The 20,404-nt window shown below is 41.1% G+C and overlaps 1 protein-coding gene across 2 annotated transcripts in view; it reads right to left on the bottom strand.

Moving 5' to 3' along the window:
• BMPER (BMP binding endothelial regulator) overlaps positions 1 to 20,265 on the bottom strand; it is a 149,133-nt gene extending 128,868 nt beyond the window's left edge. For both annotated transcript variants that reach the window (XM_026843995.1, XM_026843994.1), the window contains exon 1: positions 19,515 to 20,265. In XM_026843995.1, coding sequence (XP_026699796.1) covers positions 19,515 to 19,529 — 15 coding nt within the window. In that variant the 5' untranslated portion in view covers positions 19,530 to 20,265. The remainder of the gene's footprint in view (positions 1 to 19,514) is intronic.
• Positions 20,266 to 20,404: the final 139 nt, after the last annotated feature.

Here is a 20,404-nt window from a genome sequence, read left to right on the forward strand (position 1 = left end):
AATCATAACATTTCATTACTTGACCCAGCCATACATTTAAAAAGTTGCTAAGTAGCTGCATGCAGGAGAGTTGTATTACTAAACCTCTGTGTTGTCAACAGCATCTCTAGAGTTGTTGAAAGCTCGCAGATACTTTGATTTTTGCTGTTCTTAAGAGAAAACTTCTTAGACAGCAACATTCAGAAGCCAACAGTTATGGGAGGGTAGGGGATTTTTTTTCCTTTTGTTTAAAGGACATGCACTCTGGCACTGAGAAGTGCGGAAGAGACACATGGCTCATAAATACATAAACTGTTTGCTAAATCAGAAACCTGGGAGTCAGTCAAATTCATAATAGGATCCCATGATTCATAATAAATAACTTTTAATTATAGTCCTGCGAAATAGTTATTTTAAACAGATGGTTTATAGATTCACATCTGGGATTTTTTTTATTTTTAATTTAGCGCTCAGGCACACACACAGAAAGGGAGAGAACCTCAGCTAAAGTTTTTATTAGTGTTGGAAAAATACGTATTTTTTTAAAAGAGGTCAGGCTGATCCAGAACAATGCTGCCACAGCTGATGCAACTCCCCAGTCAGCGCTCAGCTCGGCAAAGGGTTCATACTGGAATCCCAGACTCCCTTGGAAAGGAAAATTTAGGGAAGTGCCGGAGTATCACCCCGGACTCCCCTCCTGCGCTCACTGAGACCAACTGCTAGAGAACTCATCTTTTAATGTGTCTGGAGAAAGATCAGAAAGTTTTGTTGGGTGCCCACATTTCTCCCCTCTCCCATGCTTTGCTAGGGGAACCAAAGGTCTCTTTAACTTGGCATGCAAAGGTGACGTCAAATTCCCATACAGGAGAGATACAATAACCAGATCTAATACCAGTGTTATTGCTTCATGTTACCTTTACTACAATGCCTCTCAACGCAATTTGTTCACCTTTACATACACCTTGTATTTTTACCCTCCATCAAAAAACTCCACACAAAACAGCCCATTCTGGTGACAAAGTATATCAGACTAACAGCCTTAAACTCATGTGGTACAGTTAAACAGAATGCCAACATGAAAAGAAAAAAAAAATAACCAAAAACCAAACCAAACACTAAAAAGAAATCTGAATATTTGGCAGAGGTCTTAAAGAGGACATGTGCCAAACCACAGGTTGGAAGCTGCAGCCAACTTTATACAGGGTTCCCCACTGGGCTCCTGCCGGCTCACAGCAGCCACCAGGAGGATGGCTCTTTAAAAAAAAAAAAAAAAAAAAAAAAAAAAAAAAAGGAGTCTGATTCATTTCTTCAGGGCTGTACCAAGGAGTGCCTCTATCAGTGGTACCCTGAACCCACTGTTATGCTGGCACAGCTGGCTGCTGAAGGCCTTGCAGATGTGGGTTCTCAGGGGGCTAGATTTCCATAGTGAGAGTCTTGTTTTGTTTGGGGTTTTTTTCCCCTTTTTATTTATTGAAAATGCTTTTAGGAGGCTCACACTGCATTTCTGATATCCTGAGGTTATTAACTATTTATATTGAACAGCAAAAATGTCACTTAAACTTCCATTTAACCAAAAAAAGATGTGGAGCGAAGAAAAATAAAAGCAACAGAGACAGATTAGGTAGAAATACGAACTGCCATTAATGGCTAATCCTGAAAATATGCATTTTTTACCATTATTCATCACAGTCCCACTAGTAATTCTGATAGGGCTCCTCACCAAGTAGTTCAGAAAGTCTTTAAGTTTCTGCCAGGATCATTCACCAAAACAATAACAATTTTCAAACAATGGCAAAAGTTACCCATGGGGAATTTGGGATGCAGCTTTCAAATATGCACATATGACCTTAGAAGACAAAAAAAGCCAGTTAAAACTAATGAAACAAGTGCACTCAAGTCACATAAGCAACATCTCCACCACAAGGCACAGGGCAGGCTCAAACGCATCTCTCACGCTGCGTGCCATGACCCACACGTTCTCTGGCTACGCTGCTGGCTCTCTGATGCTGCACAGAGCCAGAGCATCCCCTCGACTGCACACGGAGCCATGCTCGGTCCACGCAGGCCACAGGAGAAAAGGGTTGGGCCAGCACTGGCCCCAGGCTCTGTCCCTCAGCAAGGCCTGGGAGCACCAGGCTCCCAAGTGTGTGCCTGCACCTCTGCTTACGTGCAGACAACCCCGATGTGGGGCCAACTTGAACTCAAGAACAGGCTCAGGCACGTGCATAACTCTTGGTCTAGACAAATCCTGAGGCACTTTCTGAAAATACTACCCTTGCTTCTTTGGCACTCCTGCCTGGAACTCACTGTCTTGGGTCCGACTTACAAACTTCTCTTTAATTGGCAGAGTTGATGCAGGCAAGCAATCCCTACGAATACTGTGGGACTCCTGTCTTCCATGAGCATTTCTCTGCCTGAGCAAGAGACACACAGTTTGGCTTCAGGGAGGAGACACCACTCCCCAAGGAGAGAAGCATGCAGACATTTTGAACCACTGTCAATGGAGATGAGAAAAAGGTCTCATTTCCTTTGTTCCCCTCCAATTATCTGTTTTGTTGTTGTTGTTTTTCCTTGCAAAAACAAATTTTGTGGTTATAATAACAAAAAAGATTTAGCACACTAGATATGTTTTTAAATTCAAGGTGGAAAAAAATATTTTCCTCTGAAACAATGCCTGTTCTCTGCAAAATGATACAGTTCTCTCTGTTTACCCACATAAACCTACAAACACCAAGGCATATGCTTCACCTCACAGAGATAAAAGTCCTATTATTTTAAGTGTTTTTTCAGTTTCATTGGGACAACTTACAGGAGTGATGCCAAACATATCCTTCAGTACTTTCAGCATTAAGCTCTTGCCCATGGCATGACATGACTGTGATTTCAGCACGAATTGCATTAGATGCAAATGACAGTATTTCATGAGGAAAAAAAAAAAAAAAGCTAGTTCAGTCCACAGAGCCTCTGTGTCCTTTTTGAGCAAAGCACTCAGTAGCCTCTGATTTACCCCCTGTAATCTCTTTAGTTTATCTGGCCTCTCTGAGGGCAAGCAGGGAGGAGGCTGCAGCTCTCCCGGCAGTGGTGCTCAGCCAGCATCAGCCACCCCCGTCATAATTCGAGCTGTCCCCACTCCCTAGGAAAGATGATTAAAACAAAGGCCCTGCTGAAAGATGACACCAAATTTCACTGCGAACGGGTATTCCCCACTGCTGTGAGGAAGAGATGAGTATGTGCAAGTCATTCAGGACATATCACTCACAACCCCTTATAGACTGAAGAGACTTTTTTTTTTTTAATGTTTTTTTTCTGCTGTGCTTAATGATGTTCACCAGCATGAGGAAAGTGATGACCTCGGTAGCCTGATGCAATCCCAATACTCCCTGACAGCAGCCCATTGCACTACTGATGAAAAGAAAGGGCTTTTTTCCTCTTACATTTGTTTGCATTAATGCAACTGCTAAGGCTGCAGCTGGGGACAGGGTCCCATTACATCAGACATCATATAAGCACATGCAAGGAGCAAGATACATCCCTGCTCCAGTGAGCTTATCAACAAAGTAGACACAGCCAGACAAAGTGACCATAACTGCGGATTAAGTCAGCAAGAATAAGCAGTAAGAGACATGGTCTTCACAGGGTCCCAGTAGTTTGTACTCTAGTCTGAAAAACTACCTATAGTAATCCAGAAGCCAGGTTTCAGGGAAGGGGTACACACTGGGGTACTTGTAGGATACCACACCTTTGCATTTCACATGATGCATGCATTTAAAATTCATAGTTTTTCTTGTGAATTTTAAATGTGTTTTTAAACAAACAATAGACAAATTAAAGGTTTTTCTACTTTGTGAGTAAAGAATTCATATTAATTATCAGTCACCTAAATCTGATGCCAATACCTAAGAAAACAGTAGTCACAGGCAGTATCTGTTGATTTGAAGCTCAGGGTGCAAACCTATATCCATGCTGCTGAAAAAGGTTACAGCTCACTGACCCAACCCTATGAGCTTATGACCTACCCCTTGCTGGGTGTTCCCAGTCACTCAGATCAGCCAGCAAAACTTTTTGGATGATCACTGCCCAACTCCTTTTAAACTAAATGAGTGATCCTGAAAGAATGTTCCTCCCTAGCCTGGTTTACTCTAACTGAAGCTGATGGGTCAGAATTCATTCTCCCAGAGAAATGATGATCAGCCTGAGGCCATAAAATCTTCCATTATCTTAGCTTGATCCAGAAGCCACTCATACACAGCTGAAGTCTACAAATGTGGAACAGCATCGCTGCCCTGGGTGTATTAGCTCCTGGAGCACCCCACTCTGCTGACCCCTCTTAAGTGCCATAGGATGACTTGTAGAAGGAGAAGTTTGCTCGTATCATCCCCAAGCCAAATTGGTCTGAAAACACTCTAAGTAAATTGTAGCCAAAAAAATTTTTGAGGGTGGCACTGATGGATTTCAGAGAGAGTAAAGCAGATTGTGCCACAGGTTTAAAATAAATTATTAAACAATTTGAATTCAACAGATTTTAGATTAATCCATGGTATGTTTTGTCCCATCTCAAAAATTAACTCGGTCCCATCAAAAGAGTGTCCTAACAATACTCTTGTTTCTTAATTATTTCCATCCTGGTCCTATAGACTGCGTTCAGCTTATTTTCCAGCAGACATTGACAATGAGAGAAAAACAAAACCATGAAAACATTTTTTAAAAAGTAAATCAAAATCTGATTCAATCAGTTCAGAATTCCTATTTTTGGATATAACTTCATCTTCTATTACAGACTGAATACTGACTGATAGTAATTTTTCTTCTACTGATGTGAATTGAAACTTCGGTGGACATGTATTTAAAAGAGGTGAATTGACTGTTGTTTTTATAAATATCATTAAATCACATTTTGATGGGCCACATCTACAAATATATTATCCAAATAATAGTCACCTGTCATTGCATCTTTATTGCCTTTTCTGTCTGAAGCCTGTATACTCGACCCTTACACTGGAGTTTTAGGCAGTGGCAAATGCTCTAGTTTTGGGCTTGAGCCTGTTCTAAAAACTTTGAACAAAGCAGCCCTTGAGGCCCTGTACTTCTTAAAGAGTTTAAAAAGCCCAATGGGCCTCCTAACTTACTCTGCAACAAGTCATATCCCATGAAGAAACTCACTCCTGTACAACACAAAAACAGGGCTAGATTAAAGAAAAGGGAAGAAAAAAAGCAAGGTCCCCTGCTGCTCTGTCTGGCCAGAATCATGTCTTTTACTGCCCATATCCTCTAAAGAAACGATGCTCTCATGATATATTACCCTAATACATCACCAAGTGACAGTTTTCTCATGATACAGTATCCTCAAAGATGTGATGCATGCCAGAAGAAGCAACAGGAGATCTCGGCTCGGGGAGGGAAGGGGAGGGGGGGTTCATTTTCTTCCAAATTTTTAATCTACACTTTGTTTTTTTAATGTTATTGTCAGGAAAATCCCTGTCAATCCTAGCTTCATAATTCAGAAGACTCCTAGAAGTTTCACAGTAGTAGCACAGCTTTGAAACTGGAAAGCACCAAAAAAAAACCCAACCCTCTCTTCATTTAATTGAAGCAAGTTTTGAAATAGGACCAAAACGCTTGAGGAACAACAACCAAATAAAAATAGTAGCCCAAAAGAAAGCAACAAGAGTCTGTTTTCTATTATAAAATTATTTAGGCAAGAGGCCTCCAGACACTGCTGTTTTAATGAACTTGCAAGAAAACTGAGTGCTGACCCCGCATTTGTTTTCTTACATGATCTTGCCTGAGCTACACAGCAGTATTAGGGAAAAAAAAAAATAAATAAAAAGAGGAGGTTATTCACAGTGGTCTGCGTAGAGAAGGCACAGCCCCCAGCCTGTCAGTCTCTCTAGAGAAGAGTGGGAAGAGACAAGGACCAAGAGCATTTCAGGCAGGACTCCTTGAAGGGGCAAGGGCTTTTGGGGTCTTTTAATGCTGCCTTCAACTCACTGGGGCTCACTCCTTTTTCCTGTAACTGTTCTGCACTAGTAAAACCTTGGAGGGGCAGCTGGAAATCCTAACTCATGGACAGCTTGTGGCAGCAGTCACCCTCAAGCAGGCTTCATCCAGTTGATGCCAGGAAGAGAAGACTCAAGGCCATGGGATAATTTAGTCAGAAAAACTTATGCCACAATGATGTTTTATTTGACACGTTTCATTTCATATCTCCTCAACATTCTGACGGATGCAAAGCTTCCATCAGATACAAAGAAGGAAGGTGGAATAAACTTTCCATTGTTGTGACCAACTGTATTGCCAAATTAAGTTAGACTGTGACTTTCAAAATTTCAGCCAACGCTGTAGCTCCTAGGAGAAGCAGCGTATTTTGACTTGTGAATTAAGCAAAGGTGATATGGAAGGCATTGAGAGGAAACTAGAAGCCAAAGCTGTCAAAGTCATTTTCACAGTCCTTGAGATGACTCTGACTGTATTTTGTGGCCTGGCCCTCACTGCTTTTGGGTGAGATGTAGCAGCCCTCACGCACAGCAGTGATCACTTAGCCACATGACAATACCATTGCAGTCAATGAAACCACCCACGCGAGTTCAGAGGTTTGAGCTGAGCTCTTCAGCACAGACACATGCACAATGCCCTATGTACTGGGTAGACCCAGTTAATTAAACAGTTATTTTTAAATGTTGCTCTGGAAAGAAGTTTGCTGCCCAAAATAAGAAACTAATATTGCACAACCACTTTCTGCTTGAAAAATCCAGTGGTTAAAACATGTTTTTGCATAATCATAGCCCTGCAGGGACAGTTCTCACTTCTGAAAAGCAAATTCCCTTCTTTCTGTTTTGCACATGTACAAACAAACAGATTCTGGTATGTCCGAAGCTTGCGAACTTCAACTATAATAATACATTGAATAGAAGCCATACAAGCAGATTTTTCTTCTGCCTGTGTTACCTTCACTCCTTCCTTTCCCCTGCCCCACTTGCACTGCTGGAAGTAAAAAAAAATACCTGTTTCTGACAAGTAAATGGAGCTGACATTAGAGAGAAGCTCTAAGGTGAATGGGGTATGCGCAAGCCATTTGTCATCTTGACAAAGTGATTTTCAGTCACCAGTGGGACACTTTAAAGACATCTGAATGGTTGGCCTTGACCACCAGCATTTCTTATGGGTTATAAAGGGACCCATGGGACCAAGAACACAACCTGCTTTTGGAAGTGACTCCTGCAGGGATACCTCTTGATAGATGTAAAGGCAGTGTGATATATCAGGTGCCATTAAGATCTTTGCTAGCAGGTTATATTTACATACGTATGGAGCGCAGATAGCATCTTGTTAACCCAATTAATGAGACTCAAATGTCAGGAAAGGGATTATGCCTGGCTCAAAGTCCACAGCACTCACAAGGCAGCCAGAGATGATTTCATTGTGTGGGACAGCACTGTGCTCTTTGAAGAGCAAGAACTCAGGCAGCAACGCTACTACCTGGGTAGCCAGGGGGAAAACACAGGGGAGGTGGAAAGATGGTCTGAAATCCAAAGGCTTCACACCTTTAGCATAAGAAGGACTCCTGATGATGGGAGACTCAAGTGCCCTGTAAAAATGAGAACCTGGGGCTGAACCGAAGAAAACTAAAAAGTATCCACTTGAGGTCTTGGAAACTTAATTTTTTATTAACTGTACCTTCCTCTGCAATTAAAGAAAGCCCTCATTGCCAAGTCACAGCCTGATCTGGGTTGGAAGAGGAACAGCACTTCATCCAGCCTGTCCCCACTGCTGCATTTTACACAGGCAATTGAAACACACTTCTCTAAACTAAAGGAAAGTGGGAAATTTCCTGACCAAGATGAGATCACTAATCTCTGCATCAATGACTCTCCATATACTTGACAATAAACTCCTTTTCTGTCACAGCCTCCAACTACTAAGCTGTATGACATAAGAGGAGGTGCTCCTGTCACGCGGGTCAGAGCAGTGAACCCTGAATGGCACAGCATGAAGTACTTGGCTCCAAAACAGAGAGAGGGGTTTAGGGTAAGACCTTGTACTCAGGAACTCCTGTCAGCTCTCTGCTCAGCATGTTGGCCGAAAGAAATCCCAGTTCTGAGTGTCTTCTCAATGGAGGAGACAAGACAGTCAGCATGGGCTGCTTGGGCCAACAGCCCAACCTAAGCACTACTCAGTGTGTTAACCTAAATCCTTGGATGGTAAAAGTACCTTATGGCCACAGTGACAAGTTGTCCACAAACACACAGTAGTAATATTAAGTCTTCAGAAGATGCTTAAAAGCCTTTTAGACCTCTGGTTCCAGAGTCATACATAACTTTCCTGGAGTCACATCACATCCACATCCTCTCAGCTAAAGCTCTGTCTCACCTCTAATTTTTATGCTGCCTTATATGTAAGAGGTATGCCCAGCAAACAGGCTGGAGTGGCCTACTCATCTCTCCAGATGGCTGCCTTCCAGTGAACCTCCCTTTTATTGTAGGTGATTTGCTTTCTTTTTCCCTTTTTGGCTCCCACCTTGGTATGTTTCCATATGTAGGCTGGTTTAATTATGCCAAGAAATCTGATGACATCAAAGATACATTTTACACTAAAATTATTATATACAGTTTTAGGCACTGAATATGTACCCTTTGTGTAACAACAAGTACATAAAACCACTCAAATTTCTTACTATCGTGGCCTAGAGTTCTAGATATTTTTTAATTTTCTACTTCAGATTGATTTTTGGGTCAAACAGTTTTTGCTTGAGGATTAGAAACTTTGCCAAGTTAAATTGGACCTTTACATACATTTTTCCAGAAGCTATACAAATTGCACGCTTCTTCTATTTCCTCCATATTTTCATGTTAAACAAGCCCTGGTTCAGTATCAGTGCACGATGCTGCATCTTAAATGTCCATATCAGCAAGTTTCTCCAGCAATGCTTTATGTGTTTAGATCACAGACAAACTATGCCTCAAGCATGTGTCTGTTAAAAAGCTTTCTTACACTAGCACACCATCAACATTTTAATGTATAATGATTTTAATTGTCCAGCCTTTTTTATACACTGCTTTTACCAACAACCCATCCACCAACCTTTGGTTTACAGGCTAAAAAGCTTGCATGCTTAGCATTCTGCCTGCCAACATAATTTTATTCATTTATTTTAATCAAAAGCATTTGCCACATTGAATCACCAATGCACCCAACCAGTTAACTGGTCCAGCTCTCCCCAGAACTGAGTATTGGGGTAGGGAAGTGCTAAATATTAAAATGATCAGCTGTACACCACCACATACAGTAAAAAAAAAAAATACTCTCTGTCACAAGCAAAAGATCCACAGTCTCCCTGCAGTATGAGAGCCTGCTGCTCTTATCAGTATTTTAGGTCCCACAGGCAATCCTTCAGCTAATAGCCTTATCTCAAGCCCAGCCACCCTGCCTGGCTCCTTCCTACCACAATGATTTCCAAGCGGCACAACCTGAAGGTGTTTCACTAACTGGCACAATCAGATCATAAACACCACGTAGCCTTAGAGCAGTCATTTATCAGCTCTTCCCCATCTCTCCCAAACCATGCCTCAACTGCACATCACCACCCAGAGAGAAAAAATGGAGGAGGAGACAACCTCAGGACAATCAAGGTCTGTTATTCTTCAGCCACTAATAAATCATAAGACAAACCAGAAAAACAGATGCAAATGTATGACTCTAGTTGGCCATCAGAATACTTTTTGATGCTTCCAAACCTTGGGAAAGATCCAGTTCCCATTGAAAACACAATATAATTGAATGTAAAGACATCAGGAACAGCTAAAAAAGCAAAACAAGAAAACAAAACCCAAACCACACAACTTCTTGCCTATATGATGTCAGAAACCTGATTTTCTTGGCCAAGGCTCTGTGACACATTGGCTTGCATCCCCCCGGGGAAGGAGGAGTGCAGAGCTGCTGCTTCTATGCCCCAAGCAAGATCTTTAGCTACAAAAGAGGAGGTGAGCCATACCACGACCATCTGGAGAAAGGGGCAGCTGGCCCTGCAGCCAGAAGGGCTGCCTGGAGTTACGCTGGGCACCCTAGCAGCCCAGGGCTGTGCAATACCTGGTTTTCGGTGTGAAGTAGAAACGGCAGTCTTCAACTTTTCAAGTCTGGCACAGCTCTGGATATTGAAGCCACCACAGTGCTCAGCACAGAGAAATTTAAAACTGAAATGAGAATGTCTACACTGTTGAGGGATTTGCGCTAAATATCTGATTTACAGGAAGTTTCAACACTGCAGGTTGGGGTTTATGCGTATGTAAGACAGCATCGCTACCATGCGACTGACTGCAGATATCCTATGTGAACTAGACCGGCTCTTGTGCAAAATGCAATGTAATAATGCAAGCATAGCTCTAAGGCAGAGTTAGAGATGATCTGATTCAATCTTTAACACTGAAGCTTTGCAAAATGGTTTACTTAAAAGAGGGACTCAAAAAAACCTGGGGATTCATTTTGTCAGGGGAAGCATCAGATCTTTTGCATCCTTTTTCTAAACGGTATTTTATCACATTTGTATCCTTTGTGCTCCCAAGAACAAAATAGATCTCGAACTCCAGTGCTATTTCATAGTACTGCCTTTTGCTGCAGCACTTTGCAGCACAAGCACACAATGCTTCCCTCTGAAAAATCTAAGATACATTACAGAAAATGAAAACTACAGCCAGGAGTCTGATGTGTAGAACAGATGAGGAAACAAGTAAAGAGCAGGCAAATCATATACAATGCATGAAGACATTTCTTCAGTGAGGTGGTGGTACACAGTCCTAGTTTAACAGCCCATTTTAGATCACTATCTAAAGCAAGTGGATTCCAGACATAGGGGGAAAATGGAAAAAAAAAGCCAGAAAAAGTCTAATAACTAAATGGGAGAGGCAGACAAAAAGTATATGAAATCCAGGTCTCAGCACACAAGGTCAGCTCCTGGGGATAACAAGGGATGGGGTCCATGCTGTACTTGGGCCTAGAGCTCAGCACTTGGTTCAGCTGGATGCAAAACGCTGCACAGAGCTCAATCGGACAAATGGTCAGACTAGGAATTTTTTAGCTGCAGCTTAATGCATAAGATGAAGATGCCAAGAGGCCTCAGAGGAAGTAATTACAGCAGTTATTAGGTACAATATGAGCAAGTACCGGTATGATAGTAATTTTAATAGTGGTATTACAGGTAAAAGCTTTTATGCAATATTGTTTTTTCTTCACAATGGCCTTTTATTTGACCATAAGCTCAATATAAAAAGATTGCATTTTCATTTGATTTTCTGGTTGTTGCTTAATATTTTTCTTCCCTCAAAAATTTCTATTAAAACATAATGGGGAAATAAAACCAGATATTTGGTGGGGAAAAAATATCTATTTTTATATAGCAGCACAAAGCAGAACAGCAGACATACTGACACTGTAAGCCATTCACTTACAGGACCATAATTCTTAAAAAGACCATTAACAACTCAATGGAAGAAACTTGAAAGCTAATAAAAACTATATACAGGTAACTGTATGCTTTTAAAATGACATTTTGATATTGGACCAGCTCTTTAATAATGTTTTTCTTATTGGCAATAAAAAAGTGCCTTAACTTAGACTGATCCATTTTGCACTTATTGTAGGCACAGTCAAAAGACATTTGCAACTTATATTACATTTTTCCATTTAGTTTATGGCATTTTTGTGCCCTTCATGTTTTTCCACATATTATTTATACATTTTAAAGATGTTCTTTTGTATTTCAGTTCTCTGATCCTTTAATTATGCCAAGGAGAATCTCATTTCCATACTCAATGGATGGGATCTTCATCATCTTTACAGTGACATATCACCAGCTCTCTTCCATGAGGGTTTTGCCAAGACCTTTAATCAGTTCAGCACTGTGTTTGTATGTATGTTTGCTCAATGCAGCTGTCTCTATGTTAGAAATGTGCAAGTAGTGAACTCTTCACTATGCCATGTGGTCTGAGAACAACATGAAATAGCTTCTTCGAGCCTGCAGATTTCCAGAAAGGCTCCATCATAAGCTGTCACACATGATGGTGCACTATGTCTCCGAACTAAATGTCACGATAAAGCACAGTGAACTGAAGGCAAACATACTTGAGAAGGGATGTGCCACACATCTGAGGCAGCTCTGGGACGTGAAGCAAAGTGCAGAAAGTGGACTTCAAAAGGTCCACAGATGGCCCAAACACAACACCCAGGTATACAATCCATACTCATTCCTCAGAGGAGTAAACGACGTGGGATTTGTGGCACATGGTACTACTTGGCCAGAGTGGTTATACCTGTATATGGTACTAAACTGACTTGAACATTGCCTCAGCACTGCTGTTGGAAATTTAAAAGGATCAAGCTAGAGTGATCATCTTCTACCATAGATAGTTTGTGCTTCATTCTCAGGCAGGCCAAAGTCTTGTCTTACAGGTATTGCACGAATTAAGAACAAGTACAACTGAACATACCTGGACCATCCTTCAGGAGAGCCTACCAGACCAATCACCACCACAACAGGTAATTAACCAGCTCTGGGCTCTTGATTCTATTCACTTCTCACTTGCCAAACATCTTCAAATTATATATATATATCTATATCTATATATATTGTTCTTTGGTCTCCACAACAAAGCACATATGGGACACCCAGCTGCACCAGACATGGGGTTATGACTGGTTTTTGTTTTCAGGGTTTGTTTTTGGGGTGTGGGGTGTTGGATTTTTTCATTTAAGAGATGGTATATACATCTGTATCTTTTTTAAACTGGATAAAAACTAATAAAGCTTTCATCATGTTGGAGAATGTTTCTGCTCCAGGAACCCTTCATAGACCAATCGAAACAACATTCTCTTCTGCAGTAATATGGGGGTGAAAACTACCAGTACACTACTGTGTCATAGGCTTTTTTGTCTCTTTGTTATTTTTGTGGGTGAAGAGAAAGCTGATTATATTATACAGTAATAAAGACCAAGAATATTTAAATTGAAAGAAGATGCAGTCTTGGTAGATTCTGTAGTTGATGTATGTACACTATTGAAATTAAATTAAATAAAATAGGTATGAAAGAATTGTTTGATGATTTTTTTTTTTTTTTAATATGCACTACTCCACTAAAAGTCATCTGGGCCACATTATACCTTGACGCAACAACAATTGAATCCTGATGTACTAAAACACTGCCATCTTCACTGAACATGTGTCAAACACTTGCTCTCAGGCTAGCTATGTGCTTTCAACTTGTGTACGGTACCCCAGAAATCAACTATGCTATAGGTAAAGAACCCAGCAAATCAAGTAGCTTTCTCGCTTTAGTCTTCACTCAGGAGATGGAGTTTTTGGTGGGGTGCAAGGAAGACCAAGGGTTGAGGTTATTTCCTCTGGTTTTTGGTTTGCTTGCGCTTGGTTTTCACTACTCTGTTGGTTCAAGCTAGGTAGAACACTAGGCGTTATAACAATGAATTTAACATAATTTTTTATGAGCAAAGGTCAAATTCTACATCGCACATTCGGATTTAAAAGCGGAAATTTAAACTACAGAATGATGTCTCATGCTGAATAAAACTTACGCCAAGCAAAGCTCTGATTTCTAGTTTCCTGAGCTCCCGTCTCCAAACTTTTCTCAGGTTTCCAACACTTGGTTACACTTTCTGGCTCACATTTATTTCCTTCTGTTCTGGATTTAGGTGATAAAAGGTTGAGACATATGATTACCACTCCTCAGGTGCAGTTGGCAAGTTTGAGGCACAGGCATGAGGGAAGGGGGGAGGAAAAAAGGTGGGGGAAATGGCACTGGTTTAGTTGTGGTTTGTCAAGATCACTACTGGCTTTTATCAGCTGTTTCTTGACACAACTCACTTTGTTCTAAAGTATTTTGGAAAAATAAAAAAAATAATAAAAGACTTTTTCTCCCCACAAAGAACACACAGAAAATAAAACCCTTCATTCTCTTGAAAAAATAAAATAAAATAAAAATATAAAAGCTCTTGCCGTGTGAAGGCCACTGTTAGCTGAGGTACACTTATTTATTTCCTTGCAGTTCCTGGCTTCTCACCTGTCCCTTTCAGCTGGCATTTTTCGTACATTCATTTTAAAACTACATATACCACTGGGCAATGGAAAGGTTATTCTTGGATCTCTGCTTGCTTCTGGCAAGGTGGTTCAGGGTCCATGCAGATCATGATAAATGAGCATGAGATGACATGGCTCTCCTCACCATCACTGGCACCACCGCCTGTCATCGTTGCCATTGCTGAGCTCATCTCACCTTCAAAAAACTCAGCACTCAGAAGTTTAATTCAGGCTAAGTTAATTCTGTGGCGGTTTTACATTCTCATCCTATAATTATGCACAGGTTCTCATTTCACCTATTTCCGACAGACTGTAGCATTTTTATGTCTTTTCCACGCGTATATTGAAGTATATATTTCTTGAAAGCAAATGCCATAATATCAGGTGTGAGCCTACTTCTATTCTGAGTTTTAGATACCTTCCAGCCAAAAAGCTGTACCAACAAAAACTCGGCCGTACTTGATCATTTACCGTACTTGTACCAGAGTTGAACTTAAATATTGCATGCCTATTTTTTATGCCAACACCCATATAAAATAAATCTAATCAAAAGTTACCCCAATATTCCATTAATAGCATTTTTCCCCTAACATTTTGAAATCCTCATATACAAGAAGTCCAAAACTTACCAAAACGTCATAAGTTTTCACATTTATGAAGTTTTGTTTCTGTTAACAGAAATGTAGTCATGCCTCAACTACCCTCAGCCCAAAACTTTCACATCTGAAATATAAAGATCTGAATCTGTCATACATGACATGTTTGGGTTCCTCAAACTGCACAAGGTGTGTGAAATGCTGCTATGGATTGAAATAAAGCCATTTTTCCACAGATGTAGGAGAACATTTTTAGATGAAAATTTAGTAGTTATAATGGCTTGCACTCTTACAGCATTTAATAACTGGAATAAAAGAATCAATTCCTCAAACCGAATCAATATAATTCCATTATGTATACCATCAAGATTATATAGTTTAACCTATAATCATAACTGCCAATTCCGACAAGTTCTTTAAAACCCAAACTTTTTTCAGTCAACTTCATAACCCACAGTTTCACTACTTGGATTTTCAGAAGCCAGCAGGATATGAGATTTTCTTACTATTGACCACTAAGCATAGAATAATTTCACACTCATATGTTCTCCAACATTTTTTTTTGTACTGTCAAGGGCCATATAATTATCTGAAACAATAGGTTTCCCTTTTTTTGACAACAAGATTTATTTTCTTCATGGTTGTATTGAGTTAGTCCTTGTTACTGTCCATCACATCCAGCATTTCCTTTCAGTTGTTCCACCTTTCACTGATACAGAGCTTGCTGCAGCTTAGAACATTTTCCATCCTTTAATCAGAAAAGTCTTTAATTATAAACATGGTGGCAATGGGATACTTCAGCCATGGCGCTTCACAAGTGGGCTGTCCTGCACTTTTTACGTGACCTAGCTTCAAGAAAAACAATTTTCCAGTGCAATTTATGTGTATCTGTTTTACCCATTAGCTCTAAGTACTAAGGATGCCAGTGCTTTCTCCAGTTTGTGTGTTTTACCACATATAAGGTGAATGCACGAGAAAGCAGGTACTTTCTGTTGCCTTCAGCCTGCTTTGCATTATTCCAGTATCTCAAACGCTATGGAAAGCCAGGTGGCACGGTAGCTTTTGGAGACAGCATATCTCCTCAGAGATACAGAACCACAGACATTCGAAATGGAAGTGGGCAGAAGACCAAAGCACACTAGCTCTAACAGCAGTTTGCAAATAGCAACAGCAAGTCATAAATCATAGCTCTCAAAACCTCTGGATCACAAAGTCAGTCTTAATTTGCCTTTGCCCATCCATGCCTCAGAACAAGCTCAGGAGAGCAGGCATACCAAAAACCTAGCATCTGTGCAGCCTGCCCCTTGTCAGCTAGACAAAAAAGAAAATGACTGTGTTCATACTGTGACTATTCCACCCACGTCCACTTGTAAAGTGAAAGTGCATGAAGTGAGAAGGGATGGCTTTGTAGTCAAACCATTAGACCAGGAGTTAGGAGACCTGAGCTTTCATCACAGTCCTACAAAAAATTCCTTGTGGATAAACCACAATTCTGCTTTGATTTTGATGGTTTTTTTCTCTAAAAAAGAATAAAAATAGCCAAATCTTGCTGTCAGCTGTAATTAATTCATCCATGTTTATTAAGTGCTTAGAGATGATTAGTTGGACAGCAATGTACCATTGCTAGTGTTGCAATTGTAAAGGCTCCCATTGAAACTACTGTCCCATAGATGTTAAAAATGACTATTTTTATGGGCATTATTAAGACCATAAAGTAAAGACATATAAATTACAAGTTAGGGAACTCTCGATTTTAGCCATAGTTACTTGTTCAGCTGGTAGTTCTTGAATACAGAGCCACAGTGTACATTTACACACAAACTTACACACTCTTAGTCTTACCTGTTTCCTAAGGGCAAGCATCAGTGCTGTTCTGTGCACTCCACCACATTTCAGCAAGTAGGAAAGTCCAAAACAGAGTTATCTCATGGTGGCTGCAGTGCCTTTTTATTAGAAAAGCATTACTGATACTTTAGAAGTGAATGACTTACCATGCACTATATGAGAAATCTCCAGCACATGTCCCCCAGTCTGAATTCCTGTACCACCACAACTTCTCTTTTCACATGTTACAGCAGATGCTCAAGAATGAACTCATCTTGTTTGGTAGCTAGACTTGTCTATCTCTAGGAAATCCCCACCAGCATCCCTTTCATATTCGAGATTCAGGGGTTTGTGTTACCAGTAACTCTAAAGCAAGAGCTAGAAGCTTTATTAAAGCAGCTCCCCCAGAAGCCAGTCTCTGCTCTATCATCTGCCTTGTTCCTGTTCATGTTCCTGTCATGGAAATCAGTCCACCCTGTCTTCACCAATCAATGAGAAAAGACAACTTTTGGTTTTGGTCTTCCTACCAAGACTTCTCAGTGGTGTGTAAGGAAATGCATTGTAATTGCTCTTTGCAGTCTTTCTTGCATTACTGCAGCTTACTCATAACCTATGAGTTCCCAGTTTTTACCACACGTGCTCCTAGAGTACTACCTGTTGCTTTGCCCTCCCAGCTGATTTAGCCTGTCAAGAGAAAGCCGGAGATCTCTTTGCTTACGCTGCCTCCCTCTTTCCCCCTTGCTAGGATGCATCCCCATGCTCCCCAGGACACAACCTGCAGAGTCAGTTCTGTCAAACGTTCAGCATTTCAGCCCTGTCTCCTCTCATCTGTGAGATGGGGAAAGTCCTGGAAGGGAGTTATTTAGATATTCCTCTTCTTAGAGCTGTTCAGCTTTCTGTAACTTGTGCAGATATTTATGGCAACTTGCAGTCATGGAAACGTATCACTGCTAGAGGAGACCTGCTATAGTCCAATCCAATATTTCAGTTACTCACTTTACTGGTGTTTTTAACACAAGTGCCCTCTGTTGAATTTTCTGTCCTCTCCTGGAGAGCAATTGCTTCCTTCCTGGAACAGCTGATTAAGCTCTCTTTTTAGTTGCTCACTTCTTACGATATGAACATCCATCAGGTTTGCCCTTGAAGAGTATGATCAGTCTTCCAGAGAAAGTTCCTCACTGAACTGCTTTTAAACAATCAATATTTCTAGTTGGATGTAAGGAAACCTGGTTCTCTTTTCCCTCCTGGTCACAAATCACCACATCGTTTCTTTTGTTTCTGCTCTCCCCAGACCTCTTAAAATTGATCTTTTCCCTTGTGGCAGGCCTGAACAAAGATTTCAGCAACGGGCCATCCAATAAGTCACAGCATTAAAGTCAGTATGTCCAGACCGGTTTCCTTCTCCTCTACCAGGCCTCCCAATTCCAACTCAAGAAACAGAGATCACATTTATCCTTCGGCAGAAATAAAACACAGAGTATCCAGTGCAGGTAACTGCAGTAATTCACTAGGCATCTGTACTCTTAATAAAACATAGTGTCCCCCTTGCATAGAAGGGAGCCAAATGCCTTCAGTTACCATTTCACTAGAGTAAGCCCTACAAACCGCAGAGATTTAGAGTTCTTACATCCAATGTTTTTTGCAGTTCTCCATGTTCGTGCACTAAAAGGGTGCTCATTGATTCAACAAAGCCAAGGTCTAGAGAGATCTATGAGTATTTTACCCTGATGCATTATTGCCCTGATGCCCAAGACTGAACTTCTGCTCCTTCACAGATAAATTGCTTCCTCGCTGGTTAACACCAGCTTCCATTAGCAAGAGTGGTGGCAGACATATTTGGGAAGGTGATCCATGATAAAACACAGCTTTGTCTTTTTTTTTTTTCGTTTTCCCTTTGATTTCTTTACTCACCACATCCCACGCTCCTCCTTTCCCCATCTCCCTCTACTCAGAAGAATCAATAACTTATTCTTCATCACTATTAGCTAAAAAGTTATCACTCTCACTTAAAATCTATTGAACCCAGTGCAGCAATATACATCAACCTCAGGATGCTCAAGATCGGGGTCCTACAGTTGCCAAAATTGCCTTCTAAAAGGCAGTCTGAAACAATTCTTTAAGGCTTTTATAGGCTTATAATAATGCTGGCTAATGCTAATAATTATTAATAGTGCTAATAGAAGGAGGGGAGAGGGTATCTCGATATTTCAGTCCTAAAGTAGAACACGTTCTGTACATTCAGCTACTCTGTAACTTCCAAGATGTAAAACATAGGGCTTTCTGGTCTATACTTTTCTTTGCATTCAACAGTAAATTAAGGTTTATGGCTTTCTTTTAAATATATTGTAGGAAGTTTTATTTAGAACAACTGCTTTTCAGTATCTCCTAAGCCTTGGCTTGTCCAGCTGAACTGCTCCCAAAAATACTTAACTCCAAAGCAGAGTTACAAGGAAAGGGAATGTTTCTCCCCAAAATGTGTATCAGTTAGCAACATTATTAACCACTGAATTCCCAGCACAGCAGGCAGTGTCATCCTTGAAACAAAGCGCTCTGATGAAAGCATCACTTGTGCTTCCACTGTGGTCTTATTACAGCGTGCATAGTCACGTTACAGCCTTCACCTTGAACCCTTGTGCAGCTCCTCAGCCACTCATGTGTGAGACTAAGCATGTGGGAGCTCGAAGCAGCAGCATTTCCAACCCTTATCTTCCACTCTCTTTGCTGAACTACACGCAAAGACTTGTGTGTGCACCCCAGCTTTGCGAAAACACTTCTCCCTCCAAATTCACGTGGTAAATGTGGTTTCACAATGTCATATTAAAGTCATGTACAACTTTGTGCCCGAGAGTTTTAAAGGCAAAGAAATGATTGCCAGATCATGGATTGGATTACTTTCCATTAGCTCAGCTCTGAGATAACCTTGAGTTACATAAAGACGACAGAGGCACCCAAGATTTGATTATGTGAAATATTCCCCTCTCTGTGCGTTACTTTTAGTACAGGTCTGAATGTTCTTACTATCTGAAATCCAAACTTACCAGGCAAACACACATTATACAAGGGTTGTCTGTGATAAATGGTATCTGCAGAATTTCCCCTTCATTTTCACATTTTGCAACGGATCCTGAAATAGAAATAGAAATTTTAAAATACTGACATACTTCAATTCCCCCAGCTGGTTTTGGAAACTGTCCTCGTCGCACTTACGTTTAGCCCTGCTCCATTCCTAGCCTTTGATTTTAAATCTTGCCTTAATTTGCCCAGTTTAAGCAAGCAAGGACATTCAGCATTTCTCTAAGATTCCAAAGGGAACTGGGAAATGACTGGCCTTTTACTGCCACACAAACCTAGACTTTCTTTGTGCCCCAGTTATAGCAAAGAAGGACGCTTTTTCTCTTCTCAGATGACGTGTGGAGAATAATGAGTACTCCATGCAAAGCAAGATACTTCTATAACGACAGATCCAGAGCTCAGCGAAATCAGCCGAAAGCTGTCCATTACACTCCGAGGACTTGGACCAGGAGTGCAGCACGAGCCCTACACCGAGCATCCTTTCAACGCACCACAGCCAACTGGCAAATGAGTCAAAATTAGCAGGCTGACTGTCAGACGGAATCAAATTAGCAATCCCTTTATGGCCCTCGCTGTGATTAGCGGGTATTCTGTCATGTCGGAATCACTTCTTGAAAGCTAATGGCTCCTCGCTTGCGCTAGAAATTGACTCGGCGTTTCCCTCCGTGCCCCGGCTATCAGGAAAACACAACCCTCGAGGGACAGCGGAGGAAGAGAAGCGGGGGGAGGAATTGGGGAGGGGGGAAGCATGGTTCCTGCCTTCACCTGCCCCAGAGCACGCGGTGACACCTCCAGCCGCCCGCCCTTCCCGCGCTCCCAGCGCCAGGCAGCCCCGCGCAGCAGGTGGGCACCGCGC

Source organism: Athene cunicularia (assembly GCF_003259725.1).
Source record: "Athene cunicularia isolate RWA chromosome 2 unlocalized genomic scaffold, athCun1 chr2_part2, whole genome shotgun sequence".
Lineage (NCBI taxonomy): Eukaryota > Metazoa > Chordata > Aves > Strigiformes > Strigidae > Athene > Athene cunicularia.